Here is a 21,501-nt window from a genome sequence, read left to right on the forward strand (position 1 = left end):
AAACAAACATAATTGTTTCATGGAATATGTTTCTTGTATTTGCTTTCCACATCGAATTTTGCATCAATTTAATTTTTTGGGATCTTCTGTTACAATGTGTTTGTTTCCGCCTTTATCATATTGTAAGTTGTAGCTTTTTTAAAGAAGGAGATATAGATCCGTTTTGATTTCTATGCATCTATTGGCTTACTCATAGTCCAGTCCTTATAAATATAAATAAGTTGCTCATATTATGTCATTTCATGCTCCACCAAATGTCAAGTATGTTGTCCTACATCGTTCAATATTGCTCATTCACCGACCTATGCATCCGTTGTTTTGATTAAGTTAAGAAAAAGTTGAAAACATGCAAAGTGTTTGACCTGCTGCATGCAGGTTCCAAACCCACAACAACAAGCTTTCGTTTGGTTGTTTGTTCAATTTAGCCTGATACATTATTACTGATGTAAATCGAAGGAAATTCTCTGAAAATCTGAAATCTCGTCAGGTCAGATAAGATGATATCACGACGGTACCTTTTATTATCAATTTTAGAATGCAGTTGCATCAACACAATTAAGCAACTGATACCCTCTGTCAAGGAAAGCATGAAATAAACCTAAACTAAGTAAGTTTTAGAAGATGTTGTTTTGCCTTAGCAACGATAAAGACGAAAATGTAACTGATGTAAATCGAAGGAAATTCTGCGTTTCTACAAATACTTAAATTCGCTTTTCGTACACTTAGAATCTTCATTGATAACCTTAAAGCAAATCACCGCGCAGAGTAAAAAATTTACAAGTATGGCGGCATTGTGTTCAACGCTTTTCATGAGTAAAATCTTCGTTTCACAGAAAAGCGTTTTAACTGCATAAAAATATGTTCGTCATATCATATCATATCATAATATCTAATTTCAAACCTAAGTTTAACTTGCTACAGCTTGTGTGATAAATCCCGGGTCGGGTTTAAAAACGACTAAAATTTTGAATCGAATTAAATATTTCAATTTTATGATTGTCAGAGACGTAATAGTTTTATCAGCAAAAACGTTTGAACTAGCCGTCGACGCTTCTGCCTTCCAGCATATTCCAACAATTTCTTGTTTTTTCCTTGTCTTTGCCTGCTCATGGTATCTTATCTTATCTTATTTTTATCTTCAGTGAGGCTGTTTAGGGTCTTGATGATTTTGAGATTTTATAACTAGTATAAAGATTTCTGACCAAAGTCAGCACTGAAAGAAAACTTGCAGATAATGATGTTTGTTAATCACCTTAAGTTGGAGTTACGCAGAAATACTTGCAAGTTAAGAAGGTCATTTATTAAAAATTTTGTATTTTATGTTGAAATATTTGTCAGCAAGTTGTTCCACGAGTGCTATAAGTTGCCTGTTAATAAACATCATGTACGAGAGATAAAAAACAGAAAGCAGACAAAACTTGAAGCGAAAAATTGACAAAGATAACAAATGTTTTCCGCAAGTAGTGTTGGTGAAGTCAACTAGCCAAGAGTCTGAGACTATAAGGTACCTGTACCGAATAAGGCCCGGTCCCTAATAAGGCCCATTGCTCATATTTCGCAAACCCGTGCAAATAAATGAAAGATTTTGTCCCTACATAAAAACTAATATAAATTCATGATGGTTTACCAGATTTCATCCTTGTCACGTGATCAACCGATTCGCTAGAGCACAACAAAAATTTGATATTTGCAGTTAAGGTGGTTTTGTTAATTTAGAAAAAAAGTAAGTGAGAATTTGTCCGGTTAAATGAACTGTTGTCAGCCGGCTGAAGTTTTCATGTAACAACCAACTTAGTATTGAAAAGGATAATGCACTTTTTTTTGCTAAAATTTTTCTGATGATAAAAATGTGACATTTTTTTCGTGGATGCCACATGCGCCTAATAAGGCCCATACAAGATGCTTGGCTAATTGATGTCCAGACTTCAAGAGTGGTTCCAGTCATCAGTTGGCAAATTGTTGCAGTTACTTTGATTCCCCTAGTGGAATCTTTTTAAATGTTTGTACAACTTAAAATGTGAAATTTCTAATAATGTTATATGTTGTCTATTACTATGTTTTGAATCAAAATACTCACAAAATTGGTGGGCCTTATTAGGAGCCTATGCTCCTAATAAGGCCCATTTTTTGGAATTTTTAATTTCTTTATAAAAATTTTTTGGGGGGTTGTCAGGTATTGTGGTTTTAATATGTTGTAGTCATATACCCTCACTAATAGAACACGATTTTTCAGTCTATTCTCATTTATGGTTCTTAAGTTATTTTCAAAAAAGTGTTAAGTGGGCCTTATTCGGTACAGGTACCTTATAGATTGAGTTCGAAACTAGGTTGGTGTTAAACATATTGAAAAGGTTCAAGCTACAAAACCTAAAAGTGCGGAGTTGATTGCTCTACTTCCGCATTACTGTTATTACATCTAGGTGCGATTAATTACTACTTTTGCCTCGAAATCGACCATTTATTGTTCTTGGTTTTTACATTTGGGGACTGGTGTTATGAGAGTTTGACATGAAGACGAGTTGACCAAGCAATCTTTTTGTTAAGGCAAAAAGTGTTAATAAGTATTTACCACAGAAATTAAACACCGTTCTTTCAGTGTTTGATGAGTAAGTTAGTTGGTTAGAAGTTTTACTTTAGTTGATTGAATAATTCTTTTGCTTTTGAAAAACTAAATTTGAAACCGAATTCAAAACATTAGGTAAACTTTTTCAAGCAAAATATTTTTTTTGATCAGTTAATTTTAAAATGAAGCGAACTTATGGCGGATTCCGCTTCTGATCGCTCTAGTGGAGAATGTGCAACTGATGTCCATTGGATGAAACTTCCTTCGGAAATTTGGTTGGAGATTTTCAGTTATTTGTCTCCAGTAACCATTCTCAATGAAGTTGCCTTCGTTTGTCGTAAATTCAATTCACTGTCATTTCACCTTTCATTATGGAATAAATTAGACCTGACAAACTGGGTTGGACCTATAATAAATCTGGTACAGAATCACTTAATATTCATTTTACGAAATGTATATGTGTTAAATTTGGATTAAGGTTTTAATATTCTTGGATTATATTCAGGATTCCTTCATTGAGAACCTCTCGTCTGTGATCGATTTAGTTTTCGAACATCTGCGATCTCTTTCATTTTGTCAAGTCACCGGAAACTTTGTGTTTGGTTCAAATAAACGATGGTTGTTTTACAAGTTTTCAAACATTGTCCACTTGGAATTGACAGAGTGCGATTATGTCACAGCTCAAATCCTGGATGAAATCCGATACAACTTCACAAAAATTTAAACCCTCGTTCTTAGTGGATGCAGGTAAATGCATTTGAAAAATCAATGACAATCCACTTCATGTGCAAATGATCACGAAGTCATTGATTGAGTCACCAGTTACTTACACTGACAAAAATGCAACTCAGTAAAATTTTCAATTCTCGTTAAAATACTGTAAACAATTGTTAATTGTCTGTCAATGTAAACATTTTGTACTATGCAATAACATTTACGACTAAACTAACATATTCAGTAACTATTTAGTCTTTGTGACGAAAACTTTGATCTGAAGTGTCATATTTGCAGTGAAGTCGATTATGAAGATATGGAAGTTGTGAGCAAATTTGAGCATCTCACAAAACTGGACATAACACAATGTCATCAAGTTATTGATAGAGGTGTTAATTATATTGCTGATATGCCTTGTCAGATTTTGCATTTTCTCAGTTCTGTCGTGGTCCTAATAAGCGACAGGTAATACATCTTGTACTAAACGTATCGATTGCAGAATTTCAAATTAGCCTGTTGTCAATAGGAAATGTACGAAAACGGTTTGATGCAACTTTAACTTGGATGAATATTTTAGTGTTTGTTTGTTTTAATTGCTTTGGACATTTTTTACTAACATTGCCATTAGTTACTGCATGCTTAAAGCATAATCTTATTAAACTTTTTATTTCATGTTTAACATGACCTTAACCATACTCAAGGTAATGCACGAAATTCAGTTTTGCAAATGTACAAGTGTTGTTTAAGAGATGTCTGTGTTAATAACAGAAATGGGAGTTGCGATTTATGGAAATTATAAAAATAATAAATATAAATGCAATACAAATATCAAAATAATAATAAAAGGTCACAAATATAATAATAAATAATGCAATAAACGCAATATGTACTTGCTAATGTAAGATAATTTTAACAACAGACATTTCTTGTAACAGCTTTTATCACATGGATATTGACTAGTTGAATAGAGAACTAGGAAAACCAACTCAGTACCAACGCTGTTTGATTTTTGTTTTTCTGGTCTTAATCAACTAATTTTGTACAATTCAGTTTCTTTAATGTGTATTTACAATATGTACGATGTGAAGCTGATCAGACAAATGTTTAAAAAGCGTATTATACTGTAAACTATTTAAAGCCCATTGTTGTGTGATTGGCCTTCTAGAGAATGTGTTTTGGTGTGTTAAAGTTTCAGCTGAAGTAACTCCATAATGTAAATTATTTTGCGATTAGATGAAAAAGAAGAAAAATTAAATCCACTTTATGGGTCATCAGAATCTCCTGACCAGGTTGAAGCTACCTATGCTGAGGTTGACGTAAAAAAGATGAAGAAGAAAGGTTGAAATCTAATCAATTTGTTACATGTTACATAATAAAAGCATTACTGAAGCAGGTTTATATTCAAGCTTTAGTACCAAAAATAATTTTGCCGCATCTTCCAGGTTCATCAGAGAAAGAGGAAAAATTGAACCCACTTTATGGTTCATCGGACCAACCTGAACCAACAGAAGCTGCTTATGCTGAAGTGGATAAAAATAAGAAGACAATTAAATTGTTGATTTCAAGTCATTAATTGTGTTGTTTGTAACTGGTGTGTTGAAACGTTCATGTTGTGATCTAGAACAATCAGCGAAAGAAGAGAGAATCAATCCTCTGTATGAAGCATCATCCTCACAAGATCAAGTGGAAGCCGCTTATGCTGAGGTTGATAAAAGCAAAAAGAAACCAAAAGCTTTTGCTCAAGGTGAGAGTCTTCTCTTTGTATTGTCCAATGCGGCGTGCAGATATTTTTCCCTTCTATCACAAATTATAAATCAATGCTTGGTTTAACTGCACTGGTTATATGCAAGTTGAAGAGTCATCCAATGCAACTTATGCAGAAGTGAACAAACCAAACAACAAAAAAAAGCCACCGCTACCGAGTAGAGCAAATACCGCAGGTATGGTAATAAGGAGACTTCCAAATTAAGTTGAAACTTGAAACAAGGAAGTAATTACCATAATTTAGCTCATTTGTGTAGAGTCTTATTCTTTAACGCTGTACATTGTCGAAGAGATTCCAATGTTTAACTGCTGCAGATACTTTCATTGTACAAGCTGTTAATTTAATGCATTAACTTAATTTGTCAAATTGTGTTTTACAGGATCGAATGAAAAAGAAGAAAAAATAAATCCACTTTATGGATCATCAGAATCTCCTGACCAGGTTGAAGCTGCCTATGCTGAGGTTGACAAGAAGATGAAAAAGAAGAAGAAAGATGGAAACGTGTTCAAATTCATGTATTAATTGATGCAGTCACTTATTGTGTAGCTGAAAATTGAATTCCTACACATACCAAAGGAGCTTTAGGTAGAAGGTTATTATGCACAACCAGGTTCATCAGCGAAAGAAGGGAGAATCAATCCTCTGTATGAAGCATCATCCTCACAAGATCAAGTGGAAGCCGCTTATGCTGAGGTTGATAAAATCAAAACTAAACAAAAAATTTGTGCTCAAGGTGAGAGTCTTCTCAGTTATTTGGCTGATGTCTTGTGATGAGGTGAATACGTAAACAAGAATCATGTCCCACATTGATTTTAGACTGCTTGGTTTTCTCCTTGCTGTTCGCAAACTGTCATTTACATATCTCATTTCTATGTAGATGCGACACGAAATGAAGCGACGCCCAATGCAACTTACGCGGAAGTGAACAAACCAAAGAAGAAAAAGAAACCACCTCCACCAAATAGAGCAAACACTACAGGTAGGTTAATACAGAGTTTGTTACTTTGATACAGAGTTAATGCAGGTATGTTTATGTGGTGTTTGATTTATTTCAATCGGCCAAAATGCCATTGTTTTTAAGCTTTAAGGTTTTCTCATGTAAATCATTTATCATCAAGTATCTCGTTTCTACACAGATGCAACCCAAGTTGAAGAGTCATCCATTGCAACTTACGCGGAAGTAAACAAACCAAAGAAGAAAAAGAAACCACCGCTACCAAGTAGAGCAAACGCTGCGGGTATGTGTTACAAGTTGTTTATGTAACTTCTGCTCTGTGCAGGAAAGTAATTTTGACACAACTCAAGAGGTTTTGGAAAATAATGTGAGCATTTTATAAATACATGGATGGACAACAGGGCTCATAGTTTATGGCCAAATTGCAGCTTTATTTAGACCAAACTGTTTTGCTAAAGCAGAACTTTTCTGATGGCATATTTGCATAGGTTGGGATGCGACCAACGATGACGTGATGTTGCATGGATGGTCGCCCACTGTGAGTATATTATTAAAGCACATCTCGCGTTTTCCTAATTAAAATCAGCGCAGCTCGATTCAATTTGTTGTTTCGATGTAACTTTAACAATGAGTTCTCCTTTCTCTTTGAACACGGTTAAATTCCTGTGTAGGTTATTTTTTGTTGGTTTAACAAAATTATTTGCTTTAGCCAACATAAGCGGAATCACAAAACAATAAAAGCGATTATGAAGATATCATTTCAGTAAGTGACCCAACAACATTAGCTACAAAAGCATTTGCACACTTTACCGATTGAAGTGTACGTCACAGTAATACTCAGACAATATTGTCAACCACTTTTGAAACATATGTATATGTAAGAAGTGAACTTCATACAAAATGTCGAGTTAACTGTGTCCTTTCTTTCTATAGATTAGTCATGATGTGCAACATGATAAACATTTGGATCAGTTTGAAACTGGTCGATTCTGATGTCAATTTGCACTTTTGCCCAGTTGTGTGATGTTCAATCTATCGCGTTGATGTGTATTGCTAAATATACAGAGTGGAGCCACTAAAGCTACTTCAGGATGTATCTTATAGTTGAGAAAGCATCTGGTTTCATAAAAGCTGCACCTTTCAATACTGGACCAATTGCGCCTCCCGTGGATTTTTACCACATTTTAAAATCTTTGTTAGAAATTATTTTGTGCTTACAGCAGAAAGTTTTTTCACTGAAGCGAGCTGCGGATATTTTCTTCGATATGGTTTATAATTCTGTGATGTTTTTTTGTTTGGAAATGATGAGATTTCCTCGTTATTAACTCGTTGCATGGATTTTTTTGATTATTTTAAGTTAACAAGTGTATAATTGTATTTTTTATTTGACTTTTTTGGCTTCATCGGCGCGTACTAATCGATTCAGTTATGTTTGTAGCTTTGTATAAATTCATTTATAATTGGAATGAATCCCTTTAGCTAAATGTCGCCTCCACTTGCAATTTAACCGCACTTTCGTTGCGCGATCAACATATTTGGCATCACCGTAAAAGAATTTGAACTCGATTGTTGCCAAGATGTGTTTATATGTATTTCCACTTTTATTGTGTTTTGTCACTTGTATTAAATATACAATGCGATTGTTTCATTGTATTCAAGTTCCTGTGTGAGGTTAAATATAGAACTGAAATTTAATGAATGAATTAAGCATCCTGTTTTTTGTTTCATGTTGCTCGAATAATACGTAAAACCGCGGTTACAGTCGCTCGACTGTGCGAAACAATTTATGAATAGGCAGTTTCGCTTGCCATTGAGCCGTTAACAATGACCCTCTGACGTCACGACGATACTTCCTTGTGTTACGTAATAGACGTTATTTACGGTTGAAAGTTGAAAGGAAACAAGAAAGCAGCCAGTCAATCAACATTCAGAGCACGATGACATCACAGCTGTCGTTTACGTCATTACTCGCCGCTCATATCTCTATGTACGACATATGGTCCGTTGATGGAGCATTAGACCACTTGCTCTTCCCATTTATAACTGAATAATGTATATCATATATCCTATGCCAGGGGTCGGCAACCTTTTGCACTTAAAGAGCCATTTTAACCGATATTCCACAAAATAAAAATCACTGGGAGCCGCAAAACTATTTTCACAATAAAACGAAAACGACACTCTGTAACAAAACTGTCATGTGTCGCATTTATAAAAGCAGTTAATTCAGCAAGATTTAATTAATGTGATTACTATAATGTGCTCAGTGAGATAAAGACGCGAGTGTTCTTCTGTTTGTTTCTACTGTAGCAATAAAATTAATAAGAGCCGCATCAGAAGGATGAAAGAGCCGCATGCGGCTCCGGAGCCGCAGGTTGCCGACCCCTGTCCTATGCTATGACTTACATGCTGTGCACACACTTTGTTTATATGTATGTATATAATATAATGCTGCTACACAAGCCTATATCGTGAAGGGTCGCTTTTCACTTTTATGAACCCAGTGCCTCTGCTGTAAACTCTGTGAGGAATCTTCCTGAAAACATCGTTCATTATTCAGTATAAGTTTGTCAGCTCGATTACGAAGAAAGCGACTTAAATTCTTCGGCTTGCTTCGGCCTAGTAGAGTCAAGCTTACCTTTGTCTTCACCTGTGTTAGCCGACTGTTGATCTTCCAAGAGTGACGTATCTTTTCTAGAATCCTTACTCTTATTTTACCTAGTTTAGTTAGCCTACTGTAATTGTTTTTACGGACATTGTTATAGTTTTTACAGACGAGATTATCAATCAACCAAACACACTTACTTGGTAGCATATCAACAAACTAATGCAAGATGCGCATTTGTGACAAAAAATACAACATATACCAGGCTGGCCGTGCAGGAAACATCTTTGTGTAGTCGTGTTGTCCTGTACATGTCAGTGGCACGGAAATATCCTTCATTTCCTCAAATGTTGATAAAAGTGATGCAGAATGAAAACCCTTTTAAAGCTGAACATTTTGCTGATTCAGGAATAGACGAAGAACAAACGGTCTCTGGGAAGAGTCTTTCAAATCTCACCATAAAAGCAAGACCAAAGGAAAAACCAAAATCAGACCCTGGTTAGCGGTTCATTATTAATTAACTAAATAATAATTGAGTGTGTTTTGAAGAAGAAAATCTGAACAGATTACCAATGAAATATCGGTTGCCGATATCATATGAAGCATTGTGCATATGAAAATCTTTTTCATTGCTAACAATCTATCTTGGAGTTTTATGGGAAATTTTATAATGAAAGAAACATTTCTACAAACATCAATAATTTCATTGACAAACCGTTCGGTTGCAAAAAAAACTGTTTATTGTGGATCTCTTTTTACAAAACTGTTTTCAGAAATTATGTTAACATTTTTATTGTGACCCGTTTTACCCAACCCAGGCTTTTCTCAGAATGACCGGTTTTAGCTGTGTCTAGCCTTAGATGCTGGCACAAACCAGGTAGTTTACAGTATATTTGGTGGAGGGCCGTAATGAAACGCCAGTTTTTCACATCATATTTACGTTTCTTTATTAATACTTGTTTCGACTGTTACATTATGTTAATGTTTGACTCTTTTACAGGCTGTGACCACATCCAAGCACGAAAACGGGCAATAAATAACTTGTTGAGTCAAAACTGCTATCGCTTGTCAAGGCAACTTTACTCGCTCACGACCAAGCAATAACTTTGGGATCTGACATCATCAAATTGGTAGAAGCTCTTCTGCAAAAGCAGTTCTCCATTGTGTTGATTAGTCTGCTGGAAAGTTTTAGTTTCTTACACAAGTGGATCGAACAACCTAATGCTAAGATAGAGTTGGTTAGACAATATATTCGGAAAGCAGGTGACTGCGTCATAATACCCCACGCTCAACTCTGAAAGAAAACAATATTTTCTAAACTGCTGTTGAGTAAATATGAGTAATGTATTTATTATGTATTTAAAAATGAATAATGTACTCGTATTTACTCAACTGGTGTTTAGTAAATACGAGTAAAGTATGTTGCCCTCTTGTTGGTGTTCGAATGTTTTCTAAAGTATCTTTTGTTTTAGATATATGTTTTGTTATATGTATATGTTAACTAATAACAACATCCGGCTTATTCTCTTGTTTGAGAAAACTTGCATAGAATGAGGCAAAAAATCTTTTATTCAAGTTTATTTCAATCACCGAGTCTTGAAGAGACAACCTAAAACATGCATCAGTAGATTCAGCATCAAAATACATCTAACTTATATAAAACACAATGACTTTTAAATTGTTTCACAACAGACAACGACTTTAGCAAGGACTGAATGCTTATATGAAAGCCTTGCGCTTCTTGTGTTTTACAAAACCAATTGAATGATGAGGTTTGTCGGAAATCTTATTCGATGGATTTACTTTGGTTGCCGCAGGTTTCTCGTCGGCTGAAAGCATCTGCAGATCCATGTTTAAGTCAAAATCGTGAACACCAAAAAGATCTTTGGACATGTGCTTTGGTTGTGCAGCGACAGTTGCTATTTCATGCTCCACCAACTATCAAGTGTGTTGTTCCAAATCGTTCGATATTGCTCATTCAACGACCTATGCATCCGTTGTTTTGATTAAGTTAAGACAAAGTTGAAAACATGCAAAAAGTTTCACCTCCTTGGATTTATCCGTGAATCACCAGCGTTGTATTGCACCAGACCATACAATATGGTCGCCATGATGAGAAAAGATAACAACCGCATGCAGGTTCCCAAGCTTTCGTTTGTTTGTTTGTTTGTTTGTTTGTTTGTTCAAAGTAGCCTGCTACAAATATTTCTGATGTCAATAGATGGAGATTGCGCGTTTTTACAAATACTTAAATTCACTTTTCGTATAATTTGGATCTTCATTGATAACCTTGCAGAAAATTACCGAAAAATGAAAATATTTACAAGTTTCATAACTATTTGTTCAACGCTTTTCAAAAGTAAAATCTTCATTTCAAATAAAAGCGTTTCAGTGGTTACAAGCGTTTAAAATGCGTACATATACGTTATTCATATAATGCCTAACTCCAAACATGACTTTAACTCGCTACAGTTTGTGTGAAGTTTCAGAGTCGGGTTTAAAAGCGACTTAGAATTTTCAATCAAATTAAATATTTCCATTTTATGATTGTCAGGGACGTAATTGTTTTATCAGCAAAGTCGTTTGAACTTAGCGTCTACGTTTCTGCCTCGCAGCACATTCCAACCAGTTCCTGGTTTTTCTTGACTTTTCATGCTCATGGCAATTGATCCACAGTAGAGTTGTTTAGGGTTTTGGTGATCTGGAGTTTTATAACAACGATAAAGATTTCTGCAGATAGTCAGCACAGGAAGGAAAGTTGCAGATAATGATGTTGTTATACATATGTTTACTTTACTTGATAGAAATGTGATGGAAAATGACAAATAGCAAGCAGACAAAACTTGAAAACGAAATAATGGCGACAATGATAGATATGTTTGTCGCTAGTAATGTTTGTGAAGTCAAATAACTAAGAGACCATGTTGATGTTTGAGATCATGTTGATGTTAAACATATTTAAAAGTATCAAGCTACAAAACCTGAAAGTGCGGTGTTGATTGCTCTACTTACGCATTACTCTTTTTACGTCTTGGTACGATTATTACTTTTGATCCAAAATCGACCATCGATCGAATTTACGATCCAAATTTACAGTCTAAAATAAGATAAACTTATGGCGGATTCCGCTTCTGATCGCTCTAGTGGAGAATGTGCAACTGATGTCCATTGGATGAAACTTCCTTCGGAAATTTGGTTGGAGATTTTCAGTTATTTGTCTCCAGTAACCATTCTCAATGAAGTTGCCTTCGTTTGTCGTAAATTCAATTCACTGTCATTTCACCTTTCATTATGGAATAAATTAGACCTGACAAACTGGGTTGGACCTATAATAAATCTGGTACAGAATCTCTTATTACTGTTTTTACTAGATGTGGATGTGTTGAATTTCTACAAAGGCTTTAATGGTCTTGTTTTATATTCAGGAGTCCTTCATTGAGAACCTTTCGCCAGTGATCGATTTACTTTCCGAAAATTTGCGATCTCTTTCGTTTTGTCAAATCAATGGAAACTTTGTGTTTGGTTCAGATAAACGATGGTTGTTTTACAAGTTTTCAAACATTGTTCGCTTGGAATTGCCAGAATGTGAATATGTCACGGCTCAAATCCTGGAAGAAATCCGAAAAAACTGTAAAAAAATTGAAAGGCTTAATCTTAGTGAATGCCGGTAAATGCATTTCATATACCAATTACAGTCTAATTAAAGTGTGAATGATCACATAATCTGTGATTGCGTCATCAGTTACCTTTAATTACAATAAAAAACATATTTCGATGCCACTTTCAAATCACTTTAAATTATTGTAAACAACTGATGATAGTCTGTAAATGTAAATTTACTATTTAATACTGGTGACGACAGCTATTTTTCTGAAGTGTCATATTTGCAGTAACGTCGATGATCAAGCCATGAAAGTTGTGAGCAAATTTGAGCATCTTACAAAACTGGACATAACACAATGTCATCAAGTTACTGATGATGGTGTTAATTTCATTGCTGATATGCCTTGTCAGATTTTGCATTTTCTTAGCTTCGACGTCCAACAATTTAGCGATAGGTAACACGTCTTGTCTGGAAGATAGTTATTGCAAAGCTTTAAGTTAGCTTGTTATCAGTATGAAATATACGAAAACATTTTGATGAATGATCAAATGTACCGCAGATAAAACGTTTATTTTGTACAGGGGTATAGTGAATCTCGTCACCAAACAAACTAAGATTGAGTTCTTGATTCTATCTGGAGATAACATAACTGACTACTCTGTGATTGATGCTTGCCATTGTCTTGTAAACTTAAAAAAATTTCATATTTATGACTGCAGAAATCTTACTGATAGAAGCATACATGCGCTGTGTGGGAAAGTAAGGTATCGAATATAGATAATAACACATTTAAAATTTATTTGCTATTCGGTTCAATCAATTTATCATTAAAGTTGAGCTGAAGTACAATAATATAAAATGTTTAATCTAAGTGCAATATGTTTCTTTTAGACTGGAATGCTTGTGTTTGCAAAGAGCAACAAAAGTTTCTACCCAGGCTTTTAATCATTTGTTTCAAGAGAAACCTCGGTTGAACTTGAAGGACCTTTGTATCGGCGATACAGACGCCGTTGTTGATGACACAGTATATGCAATATCATCTGGGTAGGGTTATGTTTTATATTTTAGCTTTGAACAAAACCAATAAATCTGCTGTGTCGTGTTCAGTTGTTTAAATAATTCCATGACTGAAATTATATTCTGATATCAGTACTATTTGAAGAAAAAAAGTTATAGTGGGCAAAGCAATATTGATATGTACTTGTAACTGTAATGAATGTATGCTGTAGTAGTAAATTTGTTGTAATTTTATCAAGTTCCTTTACTATTACATGCTTTTCTCGTAAATATTTCGCCAGATATCCTCATCTTGAGAGAATTGAACTCAACTTTTGCTGCAAAGTCACCGATAAATCAATTGACGAACTTATCAAATCATGCAGGTATGTTAAGTCTCAAAATAATCGAGTAGTGAAATAATTCATCATGTTGGTCAATTTTCAAAGCATTGTGTCGTGTAATATTTGAGCCGTTTTTTAATTGCTGTTGCTTAAACCACTGGTTTACTGGTTATTTGTTTCATTGATCTAACTGGAGATATTTAGCTTAAATGATTGTTCATTTTGTCGGGAAAGTTTGTGACAATTTTATCGATAAATTGCAAACAAGCTCGATAAGGTTTCAGCAGTGAGGAGCCGTCGATGACTTTGACAAAGACGTTTTGCAATACGACGATAATTATTCTTACTCTAACAATTCAATAATATTGATCTTGTTTGATGAAAGCATTCGGCACTTTCTTTGATAAACGCAGACAAGCTTTTCAATCATGACTTGGAACAGCGTAGGAAAGATTATTTAAACGCACACAATAGAACTTGAGCAAGTTCCAATAAATAGTTGACAGTAACATTATTAGCAATGGTAACAACTTCACTGTTAATTTTCAAATTTCCAACCTGCTTTATTCCTTAACATAATATTTTAATTAGACATAATTTTATTTGCAGAAAACTAGAGGTGGTTAGTTTACAGGGACTGACAAGTTTAAAAGGCGATTGGCTTGCGGAAATAGAACGTTACTTGCCAAAACTACGTTCTCTCACTATGTGTTTTTGTTGCGGTATTTCTGAAGAAAAAGTCAAACATCTCTTTTTGCGGTAAGATATTTTTATGTTATGACGTGAAGTATAATTTTAATAATTTAATTCAATAATTTTAATTAAATCATCATCAGATTTTATTCGGACTTTGATTAACAAAATGTTGTCAATTTGCACAATGTTAATCAACATGATCGAATTAACAAGTTTCTTCATGCCCACGTTAGATTTTTGAATTAGACAGGTTTGCTTCCAATATTAATACATTCAACTCACAGTGTATGCGTATTTACCAAACTACTACATCACATTATATAACGCACATACAGGCTGCTGGTCATTTAATTTTAATTCGATCATTGTGTGACGTATAAATGTTGTCAGCCTAGACTTTCAGGAACACTCTTCGGTAATGGCCTGACCGTTTCACTGATATTATTTGGTTTAAAAGCGGGCACCAAGCGTCATAAAAACAGAAAAACAGAATTAATTGAAACCTTAGGAGAATCACAGCTTAAACCAACATAAAATCAAGGGCGTAACGATACAAAAAAAACGTCCGTTCGGTCGCTCCTCCACATGGAAAAGCGACGCATAATTGGCGAGCAATATTCACAGATTACCCGCAAAAACACACCAACGATGCAACCATAACAAACGATGTAATATTAAAATAAAATATTAAAATAATTTGCAGTTTTGCTACACTTTTTTGATAGTGACAGTGTGTGTACATTTTTTTAAAAAGTGAACTTCTTTAAATCTGAAGCTAATACTGGTTATGTAGGTTGCGCATTAACAATAAAGCGATTTAACTGGTTTTATTGTTACAGGAAACCTGACCTTGAACTGTTATGGAATAGGATGCCAATCAATGAGCTTAAACATGAAGATATCGACCGTGTTTTGAGGAATATTACTTTGGAAGATTTTGAGTAAAATTTGATAGAAATGCAAATGGAAGTGATTAATAAATTTGCTTTTCATTTGATTCATACAAAATATCCTATTGTAACATGGTCACATGATAAATTGAACATCATTATTGCGTCAACAATTCGTGTTAATTTGCCAACTGATTGTAGCTGGACATACGTATAACATAACTCAGACGAAAATCATAAACTTTAGTTTCTTTTTTGGTTTAGGTTTTGAAAATTAAAGCTAACTTACTGTAGCTGGTGTGTGACCGTGGAGCGACCAACTATTGTTAAGTGGCAAGAAAGGTATTTCTAAGAACACAAATCTAAACAGTTAAAAGTGCAAGATGTTCCCACTTGGTAAGTTCGCACGACCACAAAACATAAAGTCACCACTTCAATTATGAATTGAAAAATTAACACCACGCAAACGTTTCTAGAAATATGCAAAGAAAAGGGTAAATACAGGAAAGCAAAATTATCAAACACAATGACAAGCCGCCATGTAGTAATAGACAATGCCTACTTCATTTCAGCTTTTACACTAAAACAAAAACATGTCTCTGTACTGAATTTGGGCAAGAGAAGAGAAAAGTTAAGCATAATGCGCTAAATTCCATTGATTAAGGTAGAGGAGATGCAATCTAAAACGAAGTTTTGAAAATGATCTGAATCGAAAAAACTAAAATGAAATCTTTCGCTTAAAACCTTCCCATTTGGAAGCAACTTCATCAAATGTTAACCAGGATGCAAAAATTGAACACCAAAGATTACAACAAGGTTTCGAAGTAGCAGAGAACACCAATTGGATTATATTAATGAAGAATTTCAGTTTGACATGTTCAGAATTTGACCGATTTCCGCATTGAAATTAGATATTTAAATTTAATCGACGTGTCTTCTAACAATGACATCTTAAAATTTACACAAAAACAAAGAAGAACTGTAAGAACCAAACGGATATGTCTAACAAACGCTTTCACTAGCCAGGTAAGCAAGCTGATTGCGTTCTATCGTTATTTCTAACATATCTTTTGGATATCTGCAACGATATAGATTCAAACTCCTGGTATTTGGGAAGATTACAAGCAGCTGTTAATCGCTGTATTTAATTCATAATTTCTGATTGTTAAAATAATAATTTAACAAGATGCTGAAATATTTGTGGTGGCTCGGGTAATTATAGTCTTGTCCAGTGTCCTGAGACCATAGATATCGTATATAAGACTAGATCGCTCAACTCGCCTCTGGATTTGAAGCCAAATTGAAACTTTGCGAATCCGCCATTAAGGGACCCAGTCAGTCAGTCAGTCAGTCAGTCGCAACAGTTGGTGCTGAATTGTGATGGAGTTATATCGACAATTGTCTTGTCTCTAGTACGGTATATTTGTAAAAATAGCCTAGTTCTAACGTTATACAGAACTTATACAGGCTAGGACTCTTTATATATCGTAGGATGCGCCGATGCCGTATGTAGCCTGGACTACCGTATATTTTGAAAATTCATAGCTTTAGCACGATATTATTTTAGAGATAGGCTACTGGAATAATCGGAGATGGGCATTGATACAGTACCTTCGTACATTACTTTGTAATACCATGTTCCGACTTCCGAATCCCAGACAGGAATGTGTTACATTGTAAGCTATGCCGTCAATACCGGATTAATTTTTCTTTTAGTCGTCTCAACAGCTAGGCTAGTCGCCATGGGTACTTTTATAGTGATAGTTTCAAGATTTTGAGAGATTTATGCCTAGGCTAGTTTTTGGTGCTATGCCAGTACTTTTAAAGTCAAAGTATTGACTGTCCACATCTGGAAATATGTTCAGTTAACTGTAGTCTATAGGCCTATTTTTCTTTTGTGCCACACTTTAACTACAAATAAGAATCTGATTTGTTGGACCCTATTGTAAAACGTGTAAAATTTGGTAAAAAAGGACATAAACATTTGTGTTTTACATGTTTCATTTTTTCACCAAATTTATTTACATGTACAATTTTACAAAACAAAAGAGATAAAACAAAACCATTCACTAATCACTACTACATACATTACTATGTCAATGACTGACATTTGAAATTAAACAGTAACGAGTCATCCACTTGTCATTACTGATGGCTGAATAGTACAAGTTTGTTAAACTTTTTTCGTATCTTTTTGCAGGTAATTTCTTCATTGTACTCTTTTCCAAGGTGGTAAAGTCGAATTTTGCAGTATGCTTTTGAAACTAACTTTATAAGCTCAAAGATATGGTTGTTGGTGACACTTGTGTCTAACATGTGATATTGAAGATTGCAGAATGCCAAGGATAGGTTGATATTAGCCAGAACAGATGTCGCAATACCTTCTGATACTCCTTTTTCTAAACCAGTGTTTCTCAACCCCGAGTCCGCGGACTCATTTGAGTCCACGTAAGGTTTTTGTGAGTCCGCAAGCCCATTAATTTACTGTATATAATTAGACATAGGTCATAATTTTCGCGACGGCTTTTCAACTGAAAATGTAGGGGTCGCAAGAGATACCTTGGTGTGTTGGATATTTCAGAATAGTCTGACAAAGAAGAGCCTTTCTGATTTCTGATGTTACGCTGGTGGCAATCCAAATCCTTAATTCTTTTGTTCTCTTCTTCTTCCAACTCCTGGCGCGCGAATCACCTTCTTTTTTCTCTTTTTTAAAAGGAGTCAGGGCCTTTTTTGTTTCTTTCCAGATATCGGGAATGATGCACAGCTCATGGTGTTGGTGCGATATGTTGACACAAATGGCTGAGAAGCAGTTTTTGCTTTGCCGTGCACTTGCCAAAAATACCACTGGAGAACAAATATTTAAGAAAATGGATTCGTTTTTTAAAGTACATCAGCTTGAGTTGGCCTATTGTGTGTCTGTTTGCACTTTTCCGTTCATGATGGGAAGTAAAAAGGGTTTTAAAAAAGTCGACAGATGTGTAGAGACAAGTTCAAAATTGCTTCTCTGAGTCAATTTTGGACGAATGTTCTGTCGAAGAAACCTAATCTATCTGACCTCTGCAAACAAACAACAATAGCTCTTTTTGCCTTTTCCGACTACATACTTGTGTGAAGCTGGATTTTCAACATTGGCTATGGTTAAAACCAAGTGCGGGAACCAACTTCAACCGGAAGATGATATCAGATTTGCATTGACGACCATAACTCCTGATTTCGACAAACTTGTGAAGCAAGTTTAACTTCAAGAACAAGATTTATAGTGCATATGTGCCCAATATACAAATCGCTTCTGCTTTTTTATCTTACTGATTAGTGTTAAACTAACTTATTTTTGTTCCTATTACCTGAGTCCGCGAATACTTATGCTAATGGGAAAATAGTCCGTGGGCAAAAAAGGTTGGGAAACACTGTTCTAAACCGACGTAACAAATTCAAGGTATATTTGATACTGTATATAATCTTCTATATTTTTTGTAATTATGCAACTAAGCTGTGTTTACATATATATCAGATAAATATAATAATCATCAGATAAATAGAAATTATTTTTCTACATTTTAACTTGGGGAAGTTTTGCTCTTGTAGTTTTAAGAAGACGTTGAAACTGTTTTTCAGTTTCCTTGCAAACTACTACTACACTTTCGGAAGGTTTAAATAATTTGCCTTTATCTTTCATTTGCAGGAAGTCAGACACTGGAAAATTGGTTGTTGAACCAAGAGCTTGACTACAGTGACTGCACAAAATTTGCTTATCAACCATTTTGCTAACATAGCCAGCTATATATGAAATGGCAGCTTTTTTGTATTCAGACAAACCAAGAATGTTTGGAATTTCACTGAGGCTATGATCTTCGTCGACTTCTAGATCCCGTCCAAGTAGGTCATATTTTCTTATAATATGAGCACCTGATTCTGTCAGCTGAGGGTTACTAGTTGAAGCACCATTGAATATATGCAAAATTTCAATTGGTAACTTTTGTTCACAGTTACCCACTCCACCTTTGATATCACTTCTTAGAAGTAAGCGCTTATAAGCTGCTGTAAACTGCTGGCTTGTCGGGTTGTTGTTGAAACCTCCTGCTGACCTTATGGCTCCAAAAAACAACTCAAGGTGGTCTTGGCTAAGCTTGTAAGTTAAGATATATCTTAGTGGAGATTGATTTTGCCCAACTAAATCTTGAAACAACCCTTTTATACTTCTTATTGCCATCAAGAATCCCAGAAAGCCTGTTTTCCGTCTTGTTTTAAGCATTTGTACCCCAGCAGTGTCCTTCAACTTGAGAATGTAATCAAAAGAAAAATCAAGAAATGGCCTCCAGCTGGACTCATTGCTTCTTTTCAAAGGTGATTTGAATCCTTTAGCACATGGATTTCTGGAATTGCATATATCAAATAAGCGATCAAAAATACGTAAAAACCTAACAGTTGCCGCCGAACTTTGGAACTGTTGTAGTTTCAATGTGTTGCTGCAGTACTCAATGGCATCAGCTACACTTGCACTTATTGCTTGAGCTGCCAAGTTAACCTTCATTTTTTGTTGTTTTCAGTTTATATGGGCCAACTTAAGTTTGTTTGCAACGCGTAACCCTTCTTCTTTTTGAAGTTTCTGCAGCTGAACCAAGTATTCCCATTTCACTTTCTTTCCTTCAAAATCTACAAGTATGCCACCTTCACCAAAGGTATTGCGTATAAGTTTAAGCATATGGCACACATCTAACAACATATATATTTTGGAATTTTCATCTGCAGGATGGTTAAAATAAGTTTGGAAGTTATCTATGTCTAAAGACAAACCAAGTTCATTGATCATAGCAAGATGACTGGAAGGACCATCACATGTCACAGAAGAAACTACTACTCCTATATCATGGAGCCGCCCAATACAAACATTTACAAGGTTAGCTTTCTCTTTACCAGTCAGACTGTCAGTAAAAAAATAGCCACAAGGAATTTTCCATGAATTGTTTAACGAAACAACCATTAGTACTAAAGCATCTTTTGCAACAGGTGAGGAATCATCTGCTGGCATTTCCACACCAATATCAACAAAACCTCGGAAACGATGGCCATCCCAAGAAACATGCTTCTTAATGGCCATTTCATCCAGCATTAAAGCACAAATTACCTGCTTGTTTTTCTTCTTTTCTTCTTCAACTCTGGCTGAAAGTACTCTGAATGCAGGTTCTGTAAAACCAGGTTCAGCCGACACTTTGGTGTACCATTTTCTAATGGTTGATTGTGCTGGCAAAGCTAAGTTGAAGGTTTTTCTGACATACTCATATGCCTTGGAAGAGTAAAACTGCAGGGTTAGTGCAAATGCCTTCAATTCCGTGGAATACTTGCAACCTTTAGAAGAATGCAGTTGTTTTGCTGCTTTTTTCATGACATGCAATGGCACACCTGTAAATGATGCCTTCAACACTTCTTCACAATTTGAAGATAGGAGTTGATTTTTATACAAACATTGAATTAAAGTTTTCATTGAAACTATTTTCTGTTTAAATCTGCGTGACTTTTGCTGACTGAGTTTTAAATTTTTTCGAATTGCTGCAATTTGTTTTCTTCGTGACTGGATTTTCGTATTCAATTTAGTGGGTGAATTGCTTATGCTGTATGTATGGTCAGACTTTACTTTATCCCAGGAGCTTCTTTTAACAAGGCAATCACTTGTTTTATCTTTACTACCGGAACTGCATTGTGACTGCAAACCAGTTTTCATATTTCGTGTATATGGTTTCTTCCTTTCATGACCAGCCTGCAGTGAATCAATTCAAAGTTATACTGCCAGTATATATATTAGTATATTATATCAGTGCCTGTATACTTGCCAGTATATTATAGCCTATAATTTCCAATAATTATTAAAATAACTGTCTTAATAATAATAAAATAACTTATTAACTGCAAATAATTACTGGAATTTATAACCTTACTTTTTTGAGATGTTGTGGAAATTTCTTAAAACGAGTTGGTACAGCACCATCTTTAAGTCTGTTTCGTTGCCCTGTTCTATCAAAATCTTTCTCCAGAAAATGGTCTGAGCAAATTTTTGAGTGTTTGCTGGGAATCCAACAATCTCTACGCATTGCCACAAGCCATTCTTTCTTTCGGTCTGAGTCTGATGGAAGTCTGTTGTACATATACTTGGTACTATAAATATATGTTTTAATAAAAATATGTTATCGAATGTAGCTGTGACTGTTCGGGTACACTTTTAGCTGAGGTAAGTTATTGGTTGAACGCCATGCCAATACACAACAGCTGCAATGTTAATGAGATGGTCTGAACTTACAGCTCATTAAATTGAACGACTGGTGCAAAGACACGATTAATTAATAATTCCTGTTGCACAAAAACACCTGCCGGTTT

General features: G+C 34.9%; 2 protein-coding genes across 8 annotated transcripts; both read left to right on the top strand.

The window, feature by feature from the left end:
• Positions 1-11,717: 11,717 nt before the first annotated feature.
• Positions 11,718-15,187, top strand: LOC143444986 (F-box and leucine-rich repeat protein 13-like). Its single transcript, XM_076943778.1, has 8 exons — positions 11,718-11,921; positions 12,028-12,269; positions 12,493-12,660; positions 12,788-12,970; positions 13,098-13,250; positions 13,436-13,588; positions 14,156-14,305; positions 15,082-15,187. Exons 1-8 carry the CDS (start codon positions 11,718-11,720, stop codon positions 15,185-15,187), a joined length of 1,359 nt encoding a protein of 452 aa, XP_076799893.1.
• A 1,978-nt stretch (positions 15,188-17,165) lies between these two features.
• On the top strand, positions 17,166-21,181 carry LOC143447232 (uncharacterized). Of its 7 annotated transcripts, none has more exons than XM_076947226.1 (7): positions 17,166-18,568; positions 18,815-19,008; positions 19,119-19,261; positions 19,347-19,476; positions 19,680-19,811; positions 19,882-20,029; positions 20,140-21,181. In XM_076947226.1, the coding sequence occupies exons 6-7, from the start codon at positions 19,969-19,971 to the stop codon at positions 20,427-20,429; spliced, it is 351 nt and encodes a 116-aa protein (XP_076803341.1). In that variant the 5' UTR covers positions 17,166-18,568; positions 18,815-19,008; positions 19,119-19,261; positions 19,347-19,476; positions 19,680-19,811; positions 19,882-19,968; the 3' UTR covers positions 20,430-21,181. The 7 variants fall into 7 exon arrangements, with proteins under 7 accessions (XP_076803341.1, XP_076803338.1, XP_076803344.1 ...); XM_076947223.1 differs by having other exon boundaries at positions 19,736-19,811; XM_076947229.1 differs by having other exon boundaries at positions 19,382-19,476.
• The last annotated feature ends 320 nt before the right edge of the window (positions 21,182-21,501 follow it).

Source organism: Clavelina lepadiformis, chromosome 2, assembly GCF_947623445.1.
Source record: "Clavelina lepadiformis chromosome 2, kaClaLepa1.1, whole genome shotgun sequence".
Taxonomy (NCBI): domain Eukaryota; kingdom Metazoa; phylum Chordata; class Ascidiacea; order Aplousobranchia; family Clavelinidae; genus Clavelina; species Clavelina lepadiformis.